This window comes from Molossus molossus, unplaced genomic scaffold (genome assembly GCF_014108415.1).
Source record: "Molossus molossus isolate mMolMol1 unplaced genomic scaffold, mMolMol1.p scaffold_m16_p_3, whole genome shotgun sequence".
NCBI classification, from domain to species: Eukaryota; Metazoa; Chordata; class Mammalia; order Chiroptera; family Molossidae; genus Molossus; species Molossus molossus.
The window spans coordinates 9,395,552-9,415,094 of record NW_023425366.1 but is presented as its reverse complement, the minus strand read 5'-3'; the positions used below and the strand labels follow the sequence as shown (position 1 = coordinate 9,415,094).

General features: G+C 43.5%; 1 protein-coding gene across 1 annotated transcript in view; it reads right to left on the bottom strand.

Annotated features, from left to right (window-relative positions):
* Positions 1-19,543, bottom strand: part of MROH2B (maestro heat like repeat family member 2B) — a 68,790-nt gene that overhangs the window by 41,714 nt on the left and 7,533 nt on the right. Inside the window, exons 6-19 of the mRNA XM_036278853.1 lie at positions 17,336-17,490; positions 13,865-14,005; positions 13,432-13,524; positions 13,272-13,341; positions 12,564-12,677; positions 11,603-11,676; positions 9,730-9,852; positions 8,887-9,000; positions 7,926-8,082; positions 7,739-7,779; positions 7,059-7,200; positions 6,469-6,512; positions 1,910-2,017; positions 889-1,005 (exon numbers count right to left, since the gene is read on the bottom strand). Coding sequence (XP_036134746.1) covers positions 889-1,005; positions 1,910-2,017; positions 6,469-6,512; positions 7,059-7,200; positions 7,739-7,779; positions 7,926-8,082; positions 8,887-9,000; positions 9,730-9,852; positions 11,603-11,676; positions 12,564-12,677; positions 13,272-13,341; positions 13,432-13,524; positions 13,865-14,005; positions 17,336-17,490 — 1,493 coding nt within the window. The remainder of the gene's footprint in view (positions 1-888; positions 1,006-1,909; positions 2,018-6,468; positions 6,513-7,058; positions 7,201-7,738; positions 7,780-7,925; positions 8,083-8,886; positions 9,001-9,729; positions 9,853-11,602; positions 11,677-12,563; positions 12,678-13,271; positions 13,342-13,431; positions 13,525-13,864; positions 14,006-17,335; positions 17,491-19,543) is intronic.

Genomic DNA, 19,543 nt, shown 5'->3' with positions numbered 1-19,543 from the left:
TAGTGGTATCCGGACATTTAATATGGGAGAAGGAACCTTAAACATCTTGGAATTAATGAGGAGAGTATATGACACAGCCCAATAGTTATTTTATTATTTTATTTTTTTAAATTTAACTTTATTTATTTTTTATTGCACAGATAGAATGGGAGGGAGAGAGAGGAAGAGAGAGCGAGAGAGAGAAACATCGACGTGAAAGAGACACATCGAGTGGCTGCCACCCGCACGACCAACCAGGGCCGGGGACAAACTGCAACCGAGGTACATGCCCTTAGCAGGAACCGAACGCGGGTCTCTCCGGACCGCAGGCCAACGCTCCAACCGCTGAGCCAAACCGGCCAGGGCCCAATAGTTATTTTATACCAGGTAGTCCTTATTAACCTGGGTAGTTGTTTTTTTGTTTTGTTTTGTTTTGTTTTTAAAATCCATACTCTTCTCCTTCCTCCACATTCGTATATGCTCTCCAGCCTAGGCTAGGGTAGGGAATATGTACAAGTGCTTTGCAAAACCACTCCTGGTTATACTTATAGTTTCTCTAGGTTGAAAACCATTAGTATATACGGTTATTTTCAGCTTCTAAATTCAATGATTTTGATGTTTATGATCATACTCAAGTTATAAAGCCACTGTCAAAACATATCGAAGATACTCTTGTTAAGTAAGAATGATTAAAATTCAATTTGCAATATTTCAGAAACCTGGTTAAATAATGAAGCACTGACATTTAAACAGAAATGTGTTATTTTCCTGAAAAATTCTGTTGGGATATTCTGAATCTATTCATGGATAATTCTGGGTAAGTAAGACATTATTATAAGACCGTCAGAAGTTTTCTGGATGGAATGAATCAGATTGTCAGGAGAGAAGATTTAGAGAAAGGGGTCCCACCTGTCGTTGATCCCCCAGTTGGCTGGGAGCGATCAGAAACTCCTTTATCTGTGAGCTTACGAAGTTTGCGTCTTGGCAGGATGCTAAGGTGGTTCCCAAGGCTTTCCAAAGGAATTTCTGGAACACAGAGGACAAGAACGTTGAAGGTTGGAAAGCAAGACTTTGATGACTTTACACACTTTATCCCATTGAACCCTCATAACACCACAGCCCTCAGAGGTGGGCATCATCTCCATTTCATTGGCAGGGTACTGAGGCTCCAGAGAGGTTAAGTCAAACACCTAAAGCTACAAAAGTACTAAGTAGCAGGAAGTGGATTCGGACATTGAGGACGGTTAGGCAGAGGCCTGCGGAGGCAGGGAAAGAAAGAATTGGACTTTGAGCATTCTTTTAGCTCCAAGTTTTTGTTAAACTGTAGTAGATTTTTTTTTTTTTTTTTCCTGGTCGCCAGCCTCACACAACTGGCCCAGTGGAAACCAAGACACGAGCTACGAGCTAAGTGCTCGGGCTGGGCTGCTGGCCTTCCAGCATTCATTCTTCCTCTTCTCTGGAACACACCCTCTGCCTCTCATCTGTCTTGAAGCTACTGTGCTTCTCAGTTTTCCTGGAAGACAGCTGCGGCCCTGCGAGTAACTTTTGGTCAAATGTGGGGTGAAAAGAAGGTAGCATTTTCCTAACAATGCCTCCCTTTTTTTGATTGCAGGACAGACACATTGGAACTTGAGTGACGATTTCACATCATAAGGTAGAGCTAAGGTCCTTCAGCTGGACACCAACCTTCTCTTTTTCTTTTTATTAATTTTTATTTCTTTATTGATTTTTAGAGAGAAAGGAAGGGAGAGGGAGAGAGAGATAGAAACATCGATGAGAGAGAACATCGACTGTCTGCCTCCCGCATGCCCCAAATTGGGGATTGGGCCCACAACCTGGGCATGTGCCCTAGCCGGGAATCGAACTGGTGACCTCTTGGTGCAGGGTCGATGCTCAATGACTGAGCCACACCGGCGGGTCGGACACCAACCTTCTCAATGGAGGTGTTGCTGTAACTGCCCATTTGCTGGTTGAAATCGCGACTCAGCTGAATGGTCCAGGCTACGTCACTGATCTTCCATAAAGACTCTTTGAGCAACTGCGGTAGGAAGTGGAAGTCAGATGTGCATGTGACTGGTCAGTGTGCATTCTTGGTACTTTTCTGTTACCTTATTTTTCAAAAGTATAAATACATATTAAATGGGATTATTCTGTTTCCCATGAAAAAACTAGTTAGTTTGGAACTTTGCATCTTATTTTATTTTAAAAGCCATATTCTGTTATGTTATAAATTCCTATTAGAAATAAGTTACACAGAATGTGGAAGTAACTCCAGCTAAGCACCTTGCTTTTTCTTCTTAAATAAAAAATTGCTTAAAGACTTAAAAGAAAGTAATCTATCCTGAAACTTAAATTGAAGTCAATGTTTTTCAAGTTGTGAATAGAGTTGGACAAACTCTATTCGTCAATATTAGTTTGCTTTATTATATATTAAAAAAAGGATCTCTTTAGAATAAAGAAATAAATGTCTTTATATTATATTTACTGGCACCTTTTGCTAACTTCAACTCGAGTAGCTAAATACTCCTAGTTTCACCAATTGTTCCGAGCCAAGGCCACAACCAGTCATCTAAACCCACGTTCTTCACTGAACAATACATAAAAAGGTGTTTTGTCTTTTTGGAGGACAAAAATCCGTTGTAATTTCTAAAATCGATTATTTTTTCTACATTTTCTCTACTTTAAGTCTAGAAAAGAACACAATGTCAAAGCCAATGGAAAAAATCTGTATGTGTTTTCTTAACAGAAAATCATTCAGTAAGTGGGTCCTTAGAAGAGAGAGAGAGAGAAAAACCAGCCTTGGATGTTTAAGGGAAGAATGCACACACAAACAGTTTTGGAAGAAGGCTACAAGCATGCTCAAGGTTGGGAGAGGGAAAGACACTGTTCTCGGCTTCTCTCTGGAGAAAGAACCTCCTTCCTGGTAAGGACAGTTGTCGTGAAGTGGTGGCAAGGGGACATAGCATAGGGATTTGGTGGGTGATCAATGACACGTGAATAAGGAGAAGAGGTAGGTCCTAGAATTAAGGACTAGGAGTGTAGACAGTGGCTTCACATCTCATGTTGGGTAAGAATCACTTTGGGAATCTTTACAGCATGTCAATTCTCAAGTAAGAGCCTCAGAGAGTCTGATTCTGTCGGGGGGGGGGGGAGGTGTGATGAGAGGCGGAGGCGCTGTGGAGAGGTCAAGGAACATTGACATTGTGGAAGAAGCCATGTATCAGTTACAAAATAGCCACAGACTGTAAAGTACAGCATGGGGAATATAGTAAATAATACTGTGAGAACTATGTATGGTGTCAGGTGGATACTGGAAATGTTAGGGGGATCACTTCGCAAAGTATATGATTGTCTTAACTTCTATGTTGTACACTTGACACCAACATAAAATAATACTGAAAGTGAACTGTAATTTTTTTTTTTAATCCTCACCCAAGGATATTTTTCTGTTTATCTTCAGATAGGTGGGAGGGTGAGAAAGGGAGAGAGAGAGAAACATTGACGTGAGAGGGTCACATCAACTGGTTGCCTCCTGTACAACCCGACCAGGGCCAGGGACGAACTGAAACTGAGGTATGAGCCCTTGGCTGGAATCGAACCCATTACTCATTGGTCTGCAGGCCGACATTCTAACCACTGAGCAAAACTGGCCAGGGCGAACGTGAACTGTATTTTTTAAAAAATCAAAAAAATAAAAGAAACCATATGTGAGTCCTCTGTAGGTACTTTATGAACTGAAACCCTATTAGGTTAAAAGCTCCCTGCTCATAGGCTCCTTGTCCTCCTGGGGGCTCCTGAAATTAAAATCCTCCCTGTAAATCCAGTGTACCACTCTTGTCTGCAATTTGCCATTTTGGGAATTTGGCATCATTTGGGGCATGAAAGGAGGAGATTCTTGACCCCAGGGGGTTCCAACACAGCAGCAGCAGGACTGGAGTGCGGGCGAGAGTGTGAGTGGGTGAGACGTGTGCATGGGTGTGAGTGTGGGTGGGTGAGACGTGTGCATGGGTGTGAGTGTAGGTGGGTGAGACGTGTGAGACGTGTTCATGGGTGTGAGTGTGGGTGGGTTAGACGTGTGAGACGTGTGCATGGGTGTGAGTGTGGGTGGGTGAGACGTGTGCATGGGTGTGAGTGTGGGTGGGTGAGACGTGTGAGACGTGTGCATGGGTGTGAGTGTGGGTGGGTGAGACGTGTGCATGGGTGTGAGTGTGGGTGGGTGAGACGTGTGAGACGTGTGCATGGGTGTGAGTGTGGGTGGGTGAGACGTGTGAGACGTGTGCATGGGTGTGAGTGTGTGAGACGTGTGCATGGGTGTGAGTGTGGGTGGGTGGGACGTGTGAGGGCGTGTGCATGGGTGTGAGTGGGTGAGATGTGTGCATGGGTGTGAGTGTGGGTGGGTGAGACGTGTGAGGCGTGTGCATGGGTGTGAGTGTGGGTGGGCCGCTGCCCTGGGAGGGGGAACTCAGGGTGGGCTGCTCCAGGCTGAGGGCGCTTCCAGTAGCAGAAGCTGCTCCATGGCTGAGTGTTTCTCCCTGCCGGGACTCAGAGTGCACCGGTTGGGAGGATAAATAGGGTCCTTCTTGAGAGGAGGCTGCAGGGAACGGCAGGGACTCAGTGCCCAGAGGTCACAGGTGGACACACTTAGCCCCACTGGCTCTCCCCCAGCAGCAGAGGGCCCTGCTGCCCCCGCGGGACCCGCCAGCACCAGAAAGCTACCAGCCCTGTTGGAGCCACAAGCTGCTGGTACCGTAGGACCCCCCCTCACCCCCAGCGGAGAGTCGCTGTCCTACCGGCCACCACCGCGGCAATGAGTCACTCGCCCACTGCCACCACTGAGAGCTGCTAGTGCTCCGGTACCCGGACCGGATCTGACATCCGTGCGCACAACCCGCCGTGACCCAGCGCCCTGGACGCACCGACCTGCTCCCGCGACCCTGCCTGCCCCACCTGGCCCCGGACCACCGGACCCATAAAATGGTGAGACAAAGAAACACCCCCCCAAAGAAAGAAAAGGAGGGATCATCAGGAAAGGAACTAAAGGAAATGGAGGCAAGCAGTCAGTCAGATAAGAATTCAAAGTAATGGGTATAAGGATGTTCAAACAACTTAGTCTGAATTACAAGCAATTCAATGAGAATTATAAAGAACTTAGTGGAAACTACATAGATACTTCTCCAAAGAGAACATACAAATGGCCAAGAAACATGAAAAAATGCTCAACATCACTAATCACCAGAGAGATGCAAATTAAAACGACTATGAGGTATCACCTCACACCTGTCAGAATGGCCGCCATCAACAAATCCTCAAACAACAAGTGTTGGCGAGGGTGGGGAGAAAAGGGGAATCTAGTGCACTGCTGGTGGGAATGCAGACTGGTGCAGCCACTATGGAAAACAACATGGTGTTACTTCAAAAAGTTAAAAATTGAACTTTTATTTGGCCCAGTGATTCCACTTCTAGGAATATATCCTAAGAAGCCTAAAACGTCAATCAGAAAAAATACATGTATTTCTATGTTCATAGCAGCACTATTTACAATTGCTAAGATCTGGAAACAGCCCAAGTGTCCATCAGTAGATGAGTGGATAAAAAAGCAGTGGTACATATACACAATGGAATACTATGCAGCTGTAAGAAAGAAATATCTCTTACCCTTTGAGACGACATGGAGGAAACTGGAGACTATTATGCTAAGTGAAATAAGTCAGTCAGAGAAAAGACAAGTAGCACATGATTTCACTTATTTGTGGACTCTAATGAGCAAAATAAACTGACAAACAAAATAGATCCAGAGACATGGAGTAGACTGACACACCTCAGAGGGAGGGGGATAGGGGGATTGGAAGAGATAAACCGAAGAACTGATATGCATATGTACATAACCAGGGGACACAGACAATAGTGTGGGGAAGGCAGGAGGGGGGCAGGAACAGGGAGAAGGGGGTCAATGGGAGAAAAAAGGAGGGACATCTGTAATACTTTCAACAACAAAGAAAAATTAAAAATTAATTAATTGATTGATTAAAAGAAGAAGATTCTTTTCTGAGAAAGGAGTACAATGTGGCCCTTTGGTTTCAGAAACCAGGAAGAAGACAGTGAGAAGCACATGGAGGAGAAAGTGGAGTTGTCTTTGGGAGCACAGCAGTGAAACTATGTTCGTCTATATTTCTTTATACGAATGGCAAAGGAATGTGACTGCAAGGAGAGAGAAAGACCACCCTGAAAATTGGAGAAGATTTAAGACCCAGTAAAATATATTAGTAAGTAAAATATTCAAAACTCTTAAACTTGTAAACAACTTGGCGACTAAAAATTGTTGCTCAAATTACGGCGATTTGAAGAGCACAATTCGTAAGCGATCACTTCTAACATTCTCGTCCTTGTCCTAAGAGAAGGACATGTTGCTGCCCTCCGGAATCCAGTTCGTTTTAGCTGGGGCGGTAACCAGCTGACTTCACCACCCGTCACAGCAGTGAGTCTGCGTACCTGGAGCAGCATCGTTTCCCACAGCGTGATGCCAGCGTTCTTTCCTAGGAGAAGAAAGTAATGCGGTAACTGCCCCCCAGGTCAAGACTCAGTTTCTCCCAGCAAGGCCCCCAGGGGGTGCTGCGGTTCCATTTCCAGTTTTGTCTTTACACAGGATGGTTACTGCAGATGAAATTTACCGTGTCACCTAGTCAGGTGGGCAGAGGGTCTTCCATCCCTGATAAAATCTAGGCGTTTTGCTCATTTCAGCTGTAACCACTGAAATGGCCATATTTCAATATTCTTACATGGGTGAGTAACAACTTTTAGAACAAAACCAAAAGAGAGTTCATCTAAGTACAAGTAAAAGACCAGGGCAAAAGTAAAAGTTTCCTGCTAAGGATGCTACCCGCCTGGTCCTCTCGTAGTACAAGTGTTCGGCAGAGAAACAGAACACGATCAACCAAGAGAAGGAACGGTGCTGTCCACCTTGCACAGGGTCATTGCTTTCACTGCCTAAACCACAGCGGCGGCTTTAGAGGCAGAAGTGACGCCTCATTTCCTTGCGTTTTCACCTCCTTGGACAAAGACCTCATCCCACTCCCTTGTACCTTCCAGAGGCTGCAGGAGCTCGGGTAAGCGTGTTTTCCACAGGTTTACCAATTTGGGGTGAATTATTTCAGGCAATATCTTCAAAAGTCCTATCGCACCAACCCCACATAATTTCCCTAAACTGGCAAGCATAGACACCACCTGAAAGATAGAAAATGCTGGTCAGCGCAGGGCTATTTAAAGGGCCACCTACCTTTTCCTTTTTACTATTGTCCTGGATTCCTTTGATTCCTACGTTAGTTAAACTTTTAATAAATCATCACCGTCTGCTCTCACTTCTCCTAGGGCAGAAATCAGTGAGAGGTACCAACACTTAGATCTATTTATTAATTAAATAAGGGCATGTCGAAAGTAAATAAACGATGCTTATGGGGCAAAGAAGGGAATGCAATCTACGCAATGGATGTGGAAGTGGTTTGAAAGGTACTTAGGGACCCACTTTAGTCTATGCTTATTTTAAAATCATAAAGTTGAACAAGCATTCCAGAGTGAGAAGATAAAATGAATAGCCAAATAAAATTTCATGAGTATCATTTCTATAGCAGAACATTTGTTCCGCCTTTAGTGTTTCTTTGGTTTGGAGTATCGACGTAATGTTTATTAGTATTTATTTGGAACTGAGTTTACCAATACCGGCTCCCATTTGTCCCACTCTGGTTTTTTTTTGCAATTCACTCACCAGAAGTCTGGCCAGGAGCTGCTGTGGTGAAGGAAGTTTCACTAGAAAGACAAAGCAATTTTCGTTATCGCTGTGGGGGCTAGAAAATTTCAGATTGGGGTTGGGTAGGTGATCAAAGCCCTGTAGCCTTTCTGGAAATGAGTCTCAGGTAAGAGAAATGTTTTACTTTGTTTTTGAATGTACAAACCAGCTCCCGTGGAGATGACAAGGGCTGTTGACTCTGGGGCGTTATTTTTCCTTCTCTCTTCTGCCATAATCAGAATTCTGATGATGTTGAACAGGCAGTCCAGAGTCCCCGTATATTCTGCAGGTACCACGAAGGTCAGGATTCGCGGCCATAGCACCTGTGGGAAACATGGGCCAAGATGCAAGGACGGGTTATTCTCTTCCGTTGTTTCTCCTTGGTCCTCACTGATTTAGAAAACATTCCCCCATTTATTATTTTGCTCTTCAGGACAAATCACATCAAACTAAATCTCTGCACAGCACGCTCGTGTTCAGCCGCCGGTTGCAGTGAGCGTCGGTCGGTGTCCCTCCACGGGCTGCTGCTGGCGTCTGGGCCACGACGGTGGAGTCTTCATTGCGAGGAAGTGCTCGCATATCTGGGCTCCCCACTCAAGTGCCCCCATCTAGGAAAGCCACCAAATTGGTCTTCGATGGTCTCCCGGCTGTGCCATGTATTTCTAGCCGCTATATCCTTTCTCTGCTCATTTAGCTTAAGGGAAATGCAGAATCCAGCTCTCCTCCCCGAGGTTCGGATGGTGTTAGGCGTCCAGTGAGGCCGGAGAGGGTGTGCTTCCAACACCTCCCCAGGTGAAGGGGGATGTTAGCATTCACTGCGTGTGAACCCCCATTCGCTACTTAACAGCGTGTCTGAGTATGTTAGGGGAAGAAGAGAAAGAATGTATTAAGTACTTATCAGCTGTCATTTGCTCTCCAGATATAAGAGGTTACTTCCTTACTTAATTCTATACCTGTCTTCGTGGAACTACTCTGTGCTGGGCACTGAGCATCACAACACCTCTGTCTAGTCAGAGCATCAACACTGTGATGACACCTGGCGTACAAACTCGCATCTGGACTCCTAACTGGGCAGCACTTTAGAAAGGCCATCGGAGTAATTCAAAGTGGCGACAAAGCCCCCTTACCTGAGGCATCCCCGTGACCAGAGGGTCCAGCGTTTTTAAGACCTCCAGGCTTGTTGCTCGGACAGATTGCTCTCCCTTTTCATCCTTGTGGGAGTTAGGTTTCGCTGACTTCTCCTTCAAGAAACACGAAACAGGTGACTTGTGAACAATCCCTCCCATGGGTCCCCCCGACTGCACTGGCTGTGTGCTCAGACCGGGGGGAGAATGCAGTCACGCAGCTGGAGGGGCTCATGGAGCCAGTGTGGGCGGATTCAGCATCTCATTCCTGTTTAAAATGCTTCTAGGAGGGATGGGCTAGAAAAAACACCCCCGGCTGAAGCAGAGAAGCACAAATGACGAGGACCCTGGAACTGCAGAACCTCCCTCCTCTCAGACCTTGGCCGTTTTCTCTGGGACAACGCATTTCAAAGACAAGGCTCCCTAGCCCAGCGACTGCAGTTTCAGCGGCAAACTTGCAAAGATCACTGGGATCTGACGCAGATGCTTTTCCAGCTGCCCATGCGAAGGACGCCCACCCCAGGGCAGCAAGTAGCGTCTCTTCCTTTCTCTAACAATTCATTCTCTTGCCTCTCTCCACACCACCCCCAGGCCTCAGAGGTCAGGTGGCCTCCTCCACAGGGAAAACTCTGATTTCATTACCTCCTGTTTCATGTAAGTGAGACGCCATATCAGCGAAAGGAAACAGGTAACGCTAGAGGCTGAAAAACTTGTCAATAGCAGCGATGAGAGAAATACAACTGCTAAACCAGTTACTGAGTCGAACCCCAGGCATTTCTTTTAAAACCCACTTGAGGCAATTGGACTTGTCTTAGGGCAGCACTCAAAACGGTACCCTCCTCCTACCAGGTTCCTGTTGGACATTACAAACTGGGAGAAGACGTAATTGATCAGTGGCCATCCTTCCTGGGCTTCAATGTAGCATTTTTCACACATGGTTTGGATGAGGAGGAGGGTGGAATTTCTTACCTAGAGTAAGAGAAATGCATTTGCCACATTTTGCTATGTTGGAAAAAATGGAAATTTCGTTTCTTCTATTCTTTAACCTTCATGGATTATACAGCAGGATTTTTTTTTTTTTTTTTTTAAGAGTCTAAATTGAATGTTACCATAAGAGACGGAGCAGGAAGTAATTTATAGGTTGCGATTAAAAGGTCATCAGTGAAAGGTTGCACATTGAAGTCAAGTTCCACAATTCCTTATTCACAAATTGAACATCCAAACCACTCGGAAAATTGGTCTTTGTTTTTTAAATTTGGTGCCAACTCATTAGTGGCAAAACCCAAACTGAACTGTTTTAAAGCAATTTGCAGTCTTTACTTATTTTATACAGTGTGGATATCCGTACGTTTTCCTGCAGAAAAATGAATGGTTCTGACTGTGGGCTATTGGCATGGTAATGTTTCCTTAAATCTGAAAATTCTGAATTCTGAAATATGTCTGGCCTTAGGGATTGGAACAGGAGATTATGAACTTGTGTTAAAATTTTTTAATAATTTGGCTTCATTATTTTATTGGATTGCTTCCCTGGAGGATAGAAAGCTCAGATCTAATTCCTTAGTGAATGGGTCTTTTAATGGAGGATGGGAAGACAAGGCTAATTCGGAACAGGGAGGCAGAGCTAGCTACATGGTGGCAATTAGCAGAAAGGTCACTCCGTAGTCTCCCCAAGTGAAGGAAAAAGAGGTACGTGCACCTTCTCTCTGCTTTCACCCGAGGAGCTGGCCTTCCTTAAAGTTTCTGTGCCCTTTTTTCCTATCCTAAAATCTTCTGGTAATTCTTTAATTGACTTGGCCAATTACTGGGTCAGGTTTTTCTATATAATCACTCCATTGTTATTTATTGCAGAACCGTTTTTTTTTATCCTCACCGAAGGACATTTTTGTATTTATCTTCAGATAGAGCGGGAGGAAGAGAGGGAGAAAGAGAGAGAGAGAGAAACATCAATGAGAGAGACACACATTGACTGGTTGCCACCCACATGACCCCAACCTGGGCGGGGACAAACTGCAACCGAGGTACATGCCCTTAGTGGGAACTGAACCCCGGACTGTCTGGTCCACGGGCCGACGCTCTAACTGCTGAGCCAAACCGGCCAGAGCCGTAACTTTTATTTCAAACACAGTTACAGTCAATTAAAACTTCTTAGGGGAGTTTTCTCTTCTTCATTGGCTTTTATATAGGGCTTTGATCCAAATAAAATGTGGTTATCACAAAAAATACAACTGCTCATTTTTAAAGATTTGTGTTAGCCTAAGTTCTATATCTTTCCTAACATGCAGTGCTGTGATAAAAAAAAAAAAAAAGTCTAGAAATATTGAGCAATCTATTTAGTGCAAGACTTGCTCTGGGTACTCGCTGCTTGGAAAGCAGAATACCTATGTACAGAACAAGGTTCAGGGGACATTATTTTTTGGATGAAGATATATTATATTTATAATTAACAGTTTATTTTTAAACCTTCTATTTGAAGAGGATGGGCCAGTGATACTTTGTGCAAATTCTCTGTTTCTGCTGAGAAGCCCTTGAACTGATTATAGTTTAGAACTCTATCTTGATTTGGTATGTCTTTTGGGGAAAAATGGAGTTCTTTTAAAAAGAGAATTGATCAGAGTTCTTTATAAAACAATCTCATAAGTAAATCCTTAAACACTCAAACTGTTTTGTTTATTCCTAAAACTACCACCAACCAAATTAAAGTCCCCATTAATTCTCTTACTTTTATGCTGAGGTCACCCATGACAGCTTTGACTGTTCTTTCTATTGAAGTAATGTGATCCCTCAGGTTGGGCTCTGAAAGACGGAGGAGAGATTGAGACGCATGACTCAGTAGGAGGACAGTACGTTCTAGGATTGGTGGAAACCTGGTGAGAGTTGTAGTACATACTTGCAAAGTACATATTTAACATTTTATGTTATTCACTTCCCTCCTAGCTGCTGCTTCTCCAAGTCTTTAAAGATGTTGATTGCTTTCTTTGCTCCCTATTCTATTTGGTTTCACCTTGTTTGAAATTAAGTCAGAGTCCAAAGTGAATCCAACACATCACACCCAAAGGATCAGCTTTAAATTTTGTGAAACTGCTTCATATTTCTTGTTTGATTTTCAGTAAATCCCAGTGATAACGGAATTTTAAAACCCAATATGATATAGTACAGAAATAAATGATCATATTTTATTAATCCAAGTTATCATCAACTTTATGAGGCACCATTATTTTTATATTGCATCAAAAAAGAAAAACTATAGTGGCTAAGTACAATTTAAAATGCTGTCAATTATAAGGTATATTCCAATATCATGAAAATATGTGCTTCTTGGAATTAATAAAATACGATAGTTTGTTAAATTCTGCTCTTTAATAAATGTACTAATCTCTGGAATACTATGCATTCTTCTCACCCACCACTTTTTATTGGGCTACCTAACCAGCTTACTAGATCTTCTAAATCCTAAATTCAATTCCCAAATATTCTACTCATCCTTCTCAACTCAGTGCATCCATAAATATATATAATAGAGGTACCTGTAAATGCCTGGTTAAAATTAGTAGATTGTAGACAAGTAAGAAGACAGAGCTTTACCTGAACATAATGTTCCATAAACATCCCAAGGTCGTTGGCTAGGGTTAGGGCCTTCCTGGTACAAAATAAACCGCTCCGGCTTCATCCCTATTGCTTACCTTCAGCACTGATAGCCAGTCTCAGCAAGGTCAAGATCCCCCTTCGAGTGGCTTCATTATTACTTCTTATTTGTTCATCAAAAAAGTCTATCAGGTCTGCAGGGTCGGAGTGGGCTGCAGGTTTAAGAAATGCTGGCATCATAAGAACTCATTTTCCCCTGGAGTCAAGTGTTTGTGGATGGAAAGAGGGGAACTCTGTGAGGGTTGTCAAAGACACTCAGGTTGGTGGTCAGATTTTATTATGTTCTTGCTTCCTTAGTATCACAGAATTAATTAAACAGTTTGACCGGTTAGAGAGAAACTTCGATCGGTTGCCTTCCTGGAGTCGAACCCTGCAACTCTTCTGTGCTCTGGACACTCCAACCAACAGCCACACCCCCTAGGGCATGGCAGTGAGTTTTTAGATTTGACATCAAAAGCAGAGGTAATAAAAGCAAAAATAAAAGAATGGGACTACATTAAACTAAAAAGCTTCAGCTCAGCATGGGAAACCATCAACAAAAGGAAAAGGCAATGTATGAAATGGGAAAAAGTAATGACGTGCCCGATAAAGGGTTACTATCCAAAGCATCCCTGGGACTTCTCTGGTTTTAGAACAGAAAGTTTTATTTCCTGGGATGATTGGTGACAGTTTGCACACCCGACGCCATTGCCGTCACCATCACTTGGGGACATTTTTATTAAAAACCCTCTGGGTGTTGGTCCTACCTAGAATGAGGAAGCAGCTGGAAGCTTCCATTTCATTTTCCTTTACCGGAGGCTCCGGGACTCTGCACACCTGAGCGAGGAGGGAGAGGCGGCGGCAGAGGTTACACACAGGGAACTCGTGCCGACGAATCCATCAGACTGGGCAGCACGGGCTTCTTACCTGGTGGAGTAAATTGACGAAGATGCTTCTTTTCAAGGCCTTTGGAAGGTCAGTGTCATAGAGGATGGCCGCAGTCAGGATTTGTTTCAGGCTCTAGAATCAAAGGTCAGTTGGAGGTCACCCGGGAAGCAGCAAGCGCAGATGTGGGAGGCAAACCCACAACCCTCCTGCAGTTCCCAGTTTTTTCCTGTGTTTGTTTGTGTTATTCTACCTCGTTCACTGCTTCAGCAGCTTGAAAATATACTTTCCTATTCCCTCTCTGGGGTTTCCCCCACCCAGCTGTGCCAGCCTCTTGCCACCTCACATCTCCCAAGCGGTACTGAAGCCCAGCTGCCCAAACAGGTATTTGAGGCCCTTAGGCACCCTCGAGCCGTGGGCGAGGCTGGTTGCCAGGGGACTCCCTGGACCAGTTCCTGGAGGGCGTGGCTCTTACCTGTGTGACATGGAAATCGATCTCTCTGTCTTTATACTGGTTCAGCAGCCAGGGCACCTGGCCCAGGGCATATTCACAGAGGTCTTCTCGATGGAGCAGCAGGCTCACGGTGGGGCCGTGGGCCTTGACGATGGACACAGTCTGCAGAGGCAGCCAAGAAATAGCCCTTCTGGTTCTTCGCTAGGCTTTCCGTACGTTTCTCAGAACACCAGCGGACGTGGACCCCAGCCCGTCCCCACTGCTTCCAACTCAGAACTGTTTCTTACCAACTCAAAAATGTTTCCGATCATCGCACGAGGCCAGGGTATTTATATTTGTGCTTATACCGATTCTCATTCCAAGACTTGCCCCCTCTTATTTCTTTAGCCCCTATTAGTCACTTTCTTTCACGATGTTACCAAATTAAAAATTTCTCTCATATGAAAAAATTCTTCCATTGCACATGACTTTGACCTTCTATCGTCCTCACCCTCACCCAGGTCTGTTCCTCTTCAAACAGCAGAAGGAGCGGTTTACATCTGCTATTTCCTCTTCCCTCCTCCAAGTTACCCCGCAGCCCACCATCATCGGGCGTCCACTGACATCAAGAATGAACAAGTATAAAATATACTGTCACATGTGTTCTTATAAATGTTTAGAAATCCTCAAAATTATGATGAAGAAAACATTGTACCCACGGTACTCGTAGGTAATCACAGGTTGGTATATTTTTAATATGCTCTTTATTTGACTTTTAAAAAATATTTTTTCTGTGGATTTAAATTTATAAAAAATTGCCTGGCTGGTGTGGCTCAGTGGTTGAGCATTGACCCATGTACTGAGAAGTTGCTGGTTCGATTCCCGGTCAGGGCACATGCCCAGGTTGTGGGCCAAATCCCCAGTGGGGGTTGTGCAGGAGGCGGCCAATCGATGTTCTTTCTCATCGATGTTTCTATTTCTCCCTCTCCCTTCCTCTCTCTCTAAAATCAATAAAGAAAAAAATAAATTTATAAAAAATTGACATCATTCTTTAATATATAGTCCTCTTTTATTTTTACTACCTATTATTATATGACAAACTGCTTTCTATTAGCTAAATTATGCTGTACAGAAAACCACCTCAAATCTCTATGGTAAATAACAACGGCCCTTTATTTCACTCAAGACTGTGTATCAGCTAGAAGGTTCTTTGAGCGCATTTCTGTAAAACAAATAGTTTTCAGGATTTTTCTTGCTCGAACACTATGCCAGTGGATTCTAGATCTCTCTGCTTCTTTAAAAGCCCTCATCCCACTGGTTCTTCCACTCCTTGCACACTACATGCACACTACATTCTCAGCGCTCCACCATGAGCTCTTCCTTTGCTTTCCCTTAAACACCGACCCCCCACCCCAAACCCTCACATCGGCACGTTTCCATTCTACATACTCTTTCTTAAAATCTTATATTTGCCCTGGCCAGTTCGGCTCAGTGGTTAGAGCGTCGGCCCATGGACCAGAAAGTCCTGGGTTCGGTTCCCACTGGGGGCACGTACCTTGGTTTGTCCCTGGCTCTAGTTGGGGTCGTGTGGGTGGCAACCACTCGATGTGCCTCTCTCAGGTCAATGTTTCTCTCTCTCTCCCTCCCACTCTATCTGAAGATAAATGCAAAAATGTCCTCAGGTGAGGACAAAAAAAATAAAATAAAATCTTATTTTTTGATTGCAGTTTGAATTCAACACTATTTTGCATAGTTTCAGGTGTACAGCACAGTGGGTAGACATTCATTACAGGTTCCTAAGTGTTCCCTCTGGTAATTCAGTACACATTCTTCGTGAGCAGCCGTATCCACAACCATTAATCCAGGTGTCGATTACATGAAGCTGATATCCAAAGCTGTGTGTCATCTTTGCTTTCCTTCTTAACACCAACCCTAGATATCCCCAAACCTATTAATATCTCCACTTCGCTGTCCCATAGGCCTTCTGGTCAAAATGTCTAAAATTAAACTCATTTTTCTTATTGCCCCAAATGTGTTACTCCTCCTGTTTTTCTCATCTTGATTAATAGCCATAAAATCATTCAGGTTGGAAATCTAAGAATCACCCCAGATGCCTCTACTTCCCTCTTTATAACTAACACCTCATCGATGCCAAGTCCTGTGACCCCATTTTTCAGCACGAGACTCCTTTGGTCTGTGTTACCGATACTGAATCAATACTGAATCAATCGATCCCCTTAGCGTTCACAGCCTGGCATGTCTCTATAGCCTGCTGATAGTCTTGTGTTACTCCACCCTACACTCCATCCATCTTCAGCATTGATGCTAGAATGATTTCTCTGGTACTCACACCCTTGTTTAATATTCTTTAAAAGTGTCTCACTTCTTAAAAAAAAAAAGTACACATTCTTGAGTAGCACTCAAGGCTCTTCCTTATGTGGCTGAAACCTTTCTAGTTTCATTTCTTTTTGCTCTGTACCCCCTCTCCCCTGTCCCCTTCACCTCCCAGCAGACTCACTCAAGTGTGCATGTAACCCCATCTCCGACCCATGCTACAGGAGGCTTTATCCTCTCTTTGGGGAATGCACCTTCCCTGGAGTAAATGACTCCAGGGTTAAACGCTCAGTTCCAATGTCACAGCATTTCCAGTGCTTCTCACAGGAGTCAAGGGCTTCTGTCTCTGCTTCCCTGTTACTTTATGAACCTTCTTGTCACTTGCCTAACTCTCCTGATGGGAAGCTAGGAAAGCAGTCATCAAATTTGTATTGAATTTTTTTTCCAGATGTCTTGAAGAAAAGACTTCTATAGGATAATTCTAAAATTCCACTGCTAATGATTTAACTAACCCAGCGTGTTAAAAGGAAAATGCCTTAGTAGCTTGAATTTTAGAAAAGAAACTGAACTAGAGAAGGTAGCTAAGTGTTAAATCTTTTATGATACAGCACTAGGAGATGAAATAGCATATCATTTAACCTATTTAAAAAATTATAGCACTTAAGCAAGCTAAGGATGGGATTATATATGCACTGGGTGAGCTATTGTCTATAAAGAATTACAGTATTTTGAAGTAGCTGAGCAAACTTTTTAGAAGTTATTTTATTTCACTGTGATACCCACACACGGGAAATTTCTGTGGACTGTTGTTTTTCCTAACCAGCGACAGCCCAAATATGGGTTATGATGTATAAGACATGAAATAGCTAACATTCCATGTGTTCTTTTCATTTCATCTCATCTACTGTTCTCCACACACACTGGAATGTCAGCAGGGATTCTGGGGTTTAATCTCTGCTGTACCCAGTGTGTGGAACAATGTCTGCATGTTCTGAGGCCTCAATGAATGTTAGTTGAAATTCAGAATGAATAAGTACTGATTTGAAATTTAAAAGAAGAAGAAGGTTTGATACACCTGATATAAAACACAACTCCCAGAAACTGAGATTAGCGATCACGTGAAAAGAGAAGAGGAAGTTTGGCCAGCAGGGAAGGAGAGCCGGTCTGGGCTCCACTCACCTGCACGGGTGTGGCCGTGGGGGCCCACTTCTCCATGATGTACCGGAACAGCATGAAGACCTTGTCGGACAGTCGGTTGGCGTCCAGTCTGGGGTAGGGGAAATCTCTCCAGTGGTTCACATACTTGTAAATGGCCTTGCTGAACTTCTCAAGGGCTGCGTTTTAAAAACAACCACAGACTGAGAAAAATATAAAGGTGGGAAGGACCATAAAATGATTTGAGATGAGAGTATGGATGATTAGAAAGTATATTGTTATAGTTTCTATAAAATCTTATGACTATACCAAATAAACATATGAAAAGTGTTCAGCCACATTAGCGAAATGCAAGTTAAAACCATAACGAGGTCCTATTACTTACCATGCAGGGTGGCTGAAACCTAAGACAATGTCCAGTGTTGACCAGACGAAGGTGCAGCTGGTATTTTTACATATTGCTGGTGATACAAACACTTTGAAAAACTGTTTGACACTCTCTGCTAAGGTTGAATATGTGATCCGTGACCCAGAAATGCCACTCCTAGGCTTATGATCATTAGACATGCATAAATAATAAGGCACTAGAAACTTGTACAAGAATGTTCATATTAGGATTTGGGGGGGGGGGGCGGTCATAGCCGCAGACAGAAAACAGTCCAAATATCTGCCAACAGATAGAATGGAAAACCAAATTGTAGTGTAGACATGTAATACTATACAGAAATAAAAACAGACTACAGCTACAGGGAACCACATGTATGACTCTCACAAGTAGGCAGAAGTAACCTAGGTGTTAGAAGTCAAGATCGTGAGAGAAAGGCGAGGTGATGATCGGGAGAAAAGATGAAGGGGGACTTCTGGGGTGTTAGTAATGTCCCACTTTTTGACCTGAGTGATGGTCAAATGGATACGTCCACTTTGTTACAGCTCATTGACCTGTACACTTCTCATTTGTATGCCTTTCTGTGTCTGTTTTACTATAATAAAATTTGAAAAGGCCTTGGGGCCCTCAAAAATGTCATTTGAATCACTAACCCATACGCAGTTGCATCAAATACACTAAATACTATTATTTTTCCCTTCAGCCTTCATTCTACCCTTTATTGATTATAAGTAAAATTTATAGTTTACTCTCTCAGGAATATTTCTTATGCAAAGAAAAACTCTAGAAAAGATGTCAAATATCTTAGCTCTAGAGCTGGCCATTTATTAGATCATTCATATTTCCCTCAAACTCTTTCTGATAATCTCCTGCTATGCTTTATCGTGATCTTTTGTGCATATGTGTGTTTGGGCTTGTGTGTGTCTCACATTGGTCTAATAGTAACACGAGAGAAGGCACTATGCCTTCTCTGCTGATGGTATTCAGAGCAACAGTTATGGGGTCTGACAGCTTGAATGAATAGATGATGGGCAGATGGATGGCTATTGAATTCCATACCTTTTCATAGTGGCAGTCAGGCAGAAGTTGCTTGAGGACCAGAGGCCATTAGATCACTTTATAACACAAAGATAGAGAATTCCCTTTTTTCATTGCCATTATGATTTCTGATTTTAGTTTCTTTTACTTTCTTGGTTGCTAATTTTGCAAGTAGAAACGTTATCAGAGGCACCAAAGTTTATTTGCGGAACACAGTATTAGCTGTCATAGTAAGTAAGGACAGCAAAAAAGTATTGAAAAGTGTGTGAATCCACTCCAGTTGCCTACGTAGATGTTACAGCTCAAATCTTGGCTCTGCCACACACTAGCTGCGGGACCTCAGGCAAGCTGTTTACCTTTTCTCAGCCTTAATTTTCTCATCTTCTAAGTGGAGGAAAATGTCACCTACTTAATGGGATTACGGTGAGGATTAAATGAGATAACCCAAGGCAGTTCCAGGCACACAGCTGATTCTCAGTTTATGCCAGATGTGAATATTGCCTTTGTTGTGGACAGAACAAGAAGAAAAGGGCAAAATAGAATAGAAAAGCTTTGGTTGATAGGTCAAGAAGACATTCCTGACAGCATGAGCTTTCAAAGAATACGAAATAACAACATCGGGGATGTTGAGGGTGGAAGGGATCTTACCCCTCACTTCATTTGATGTTCTTAGAGGTGAAACAGACTGAGTGAGGGGTGGAGGCACCCAGTGGCTCAGTGGGAGATCAGAGACAAGACTCTAGGTCCCCAGGATCATCTAGAAAGCCTCTCACTGTGCTATAAACACTTTTCCCTAGGGATTCCGGGGC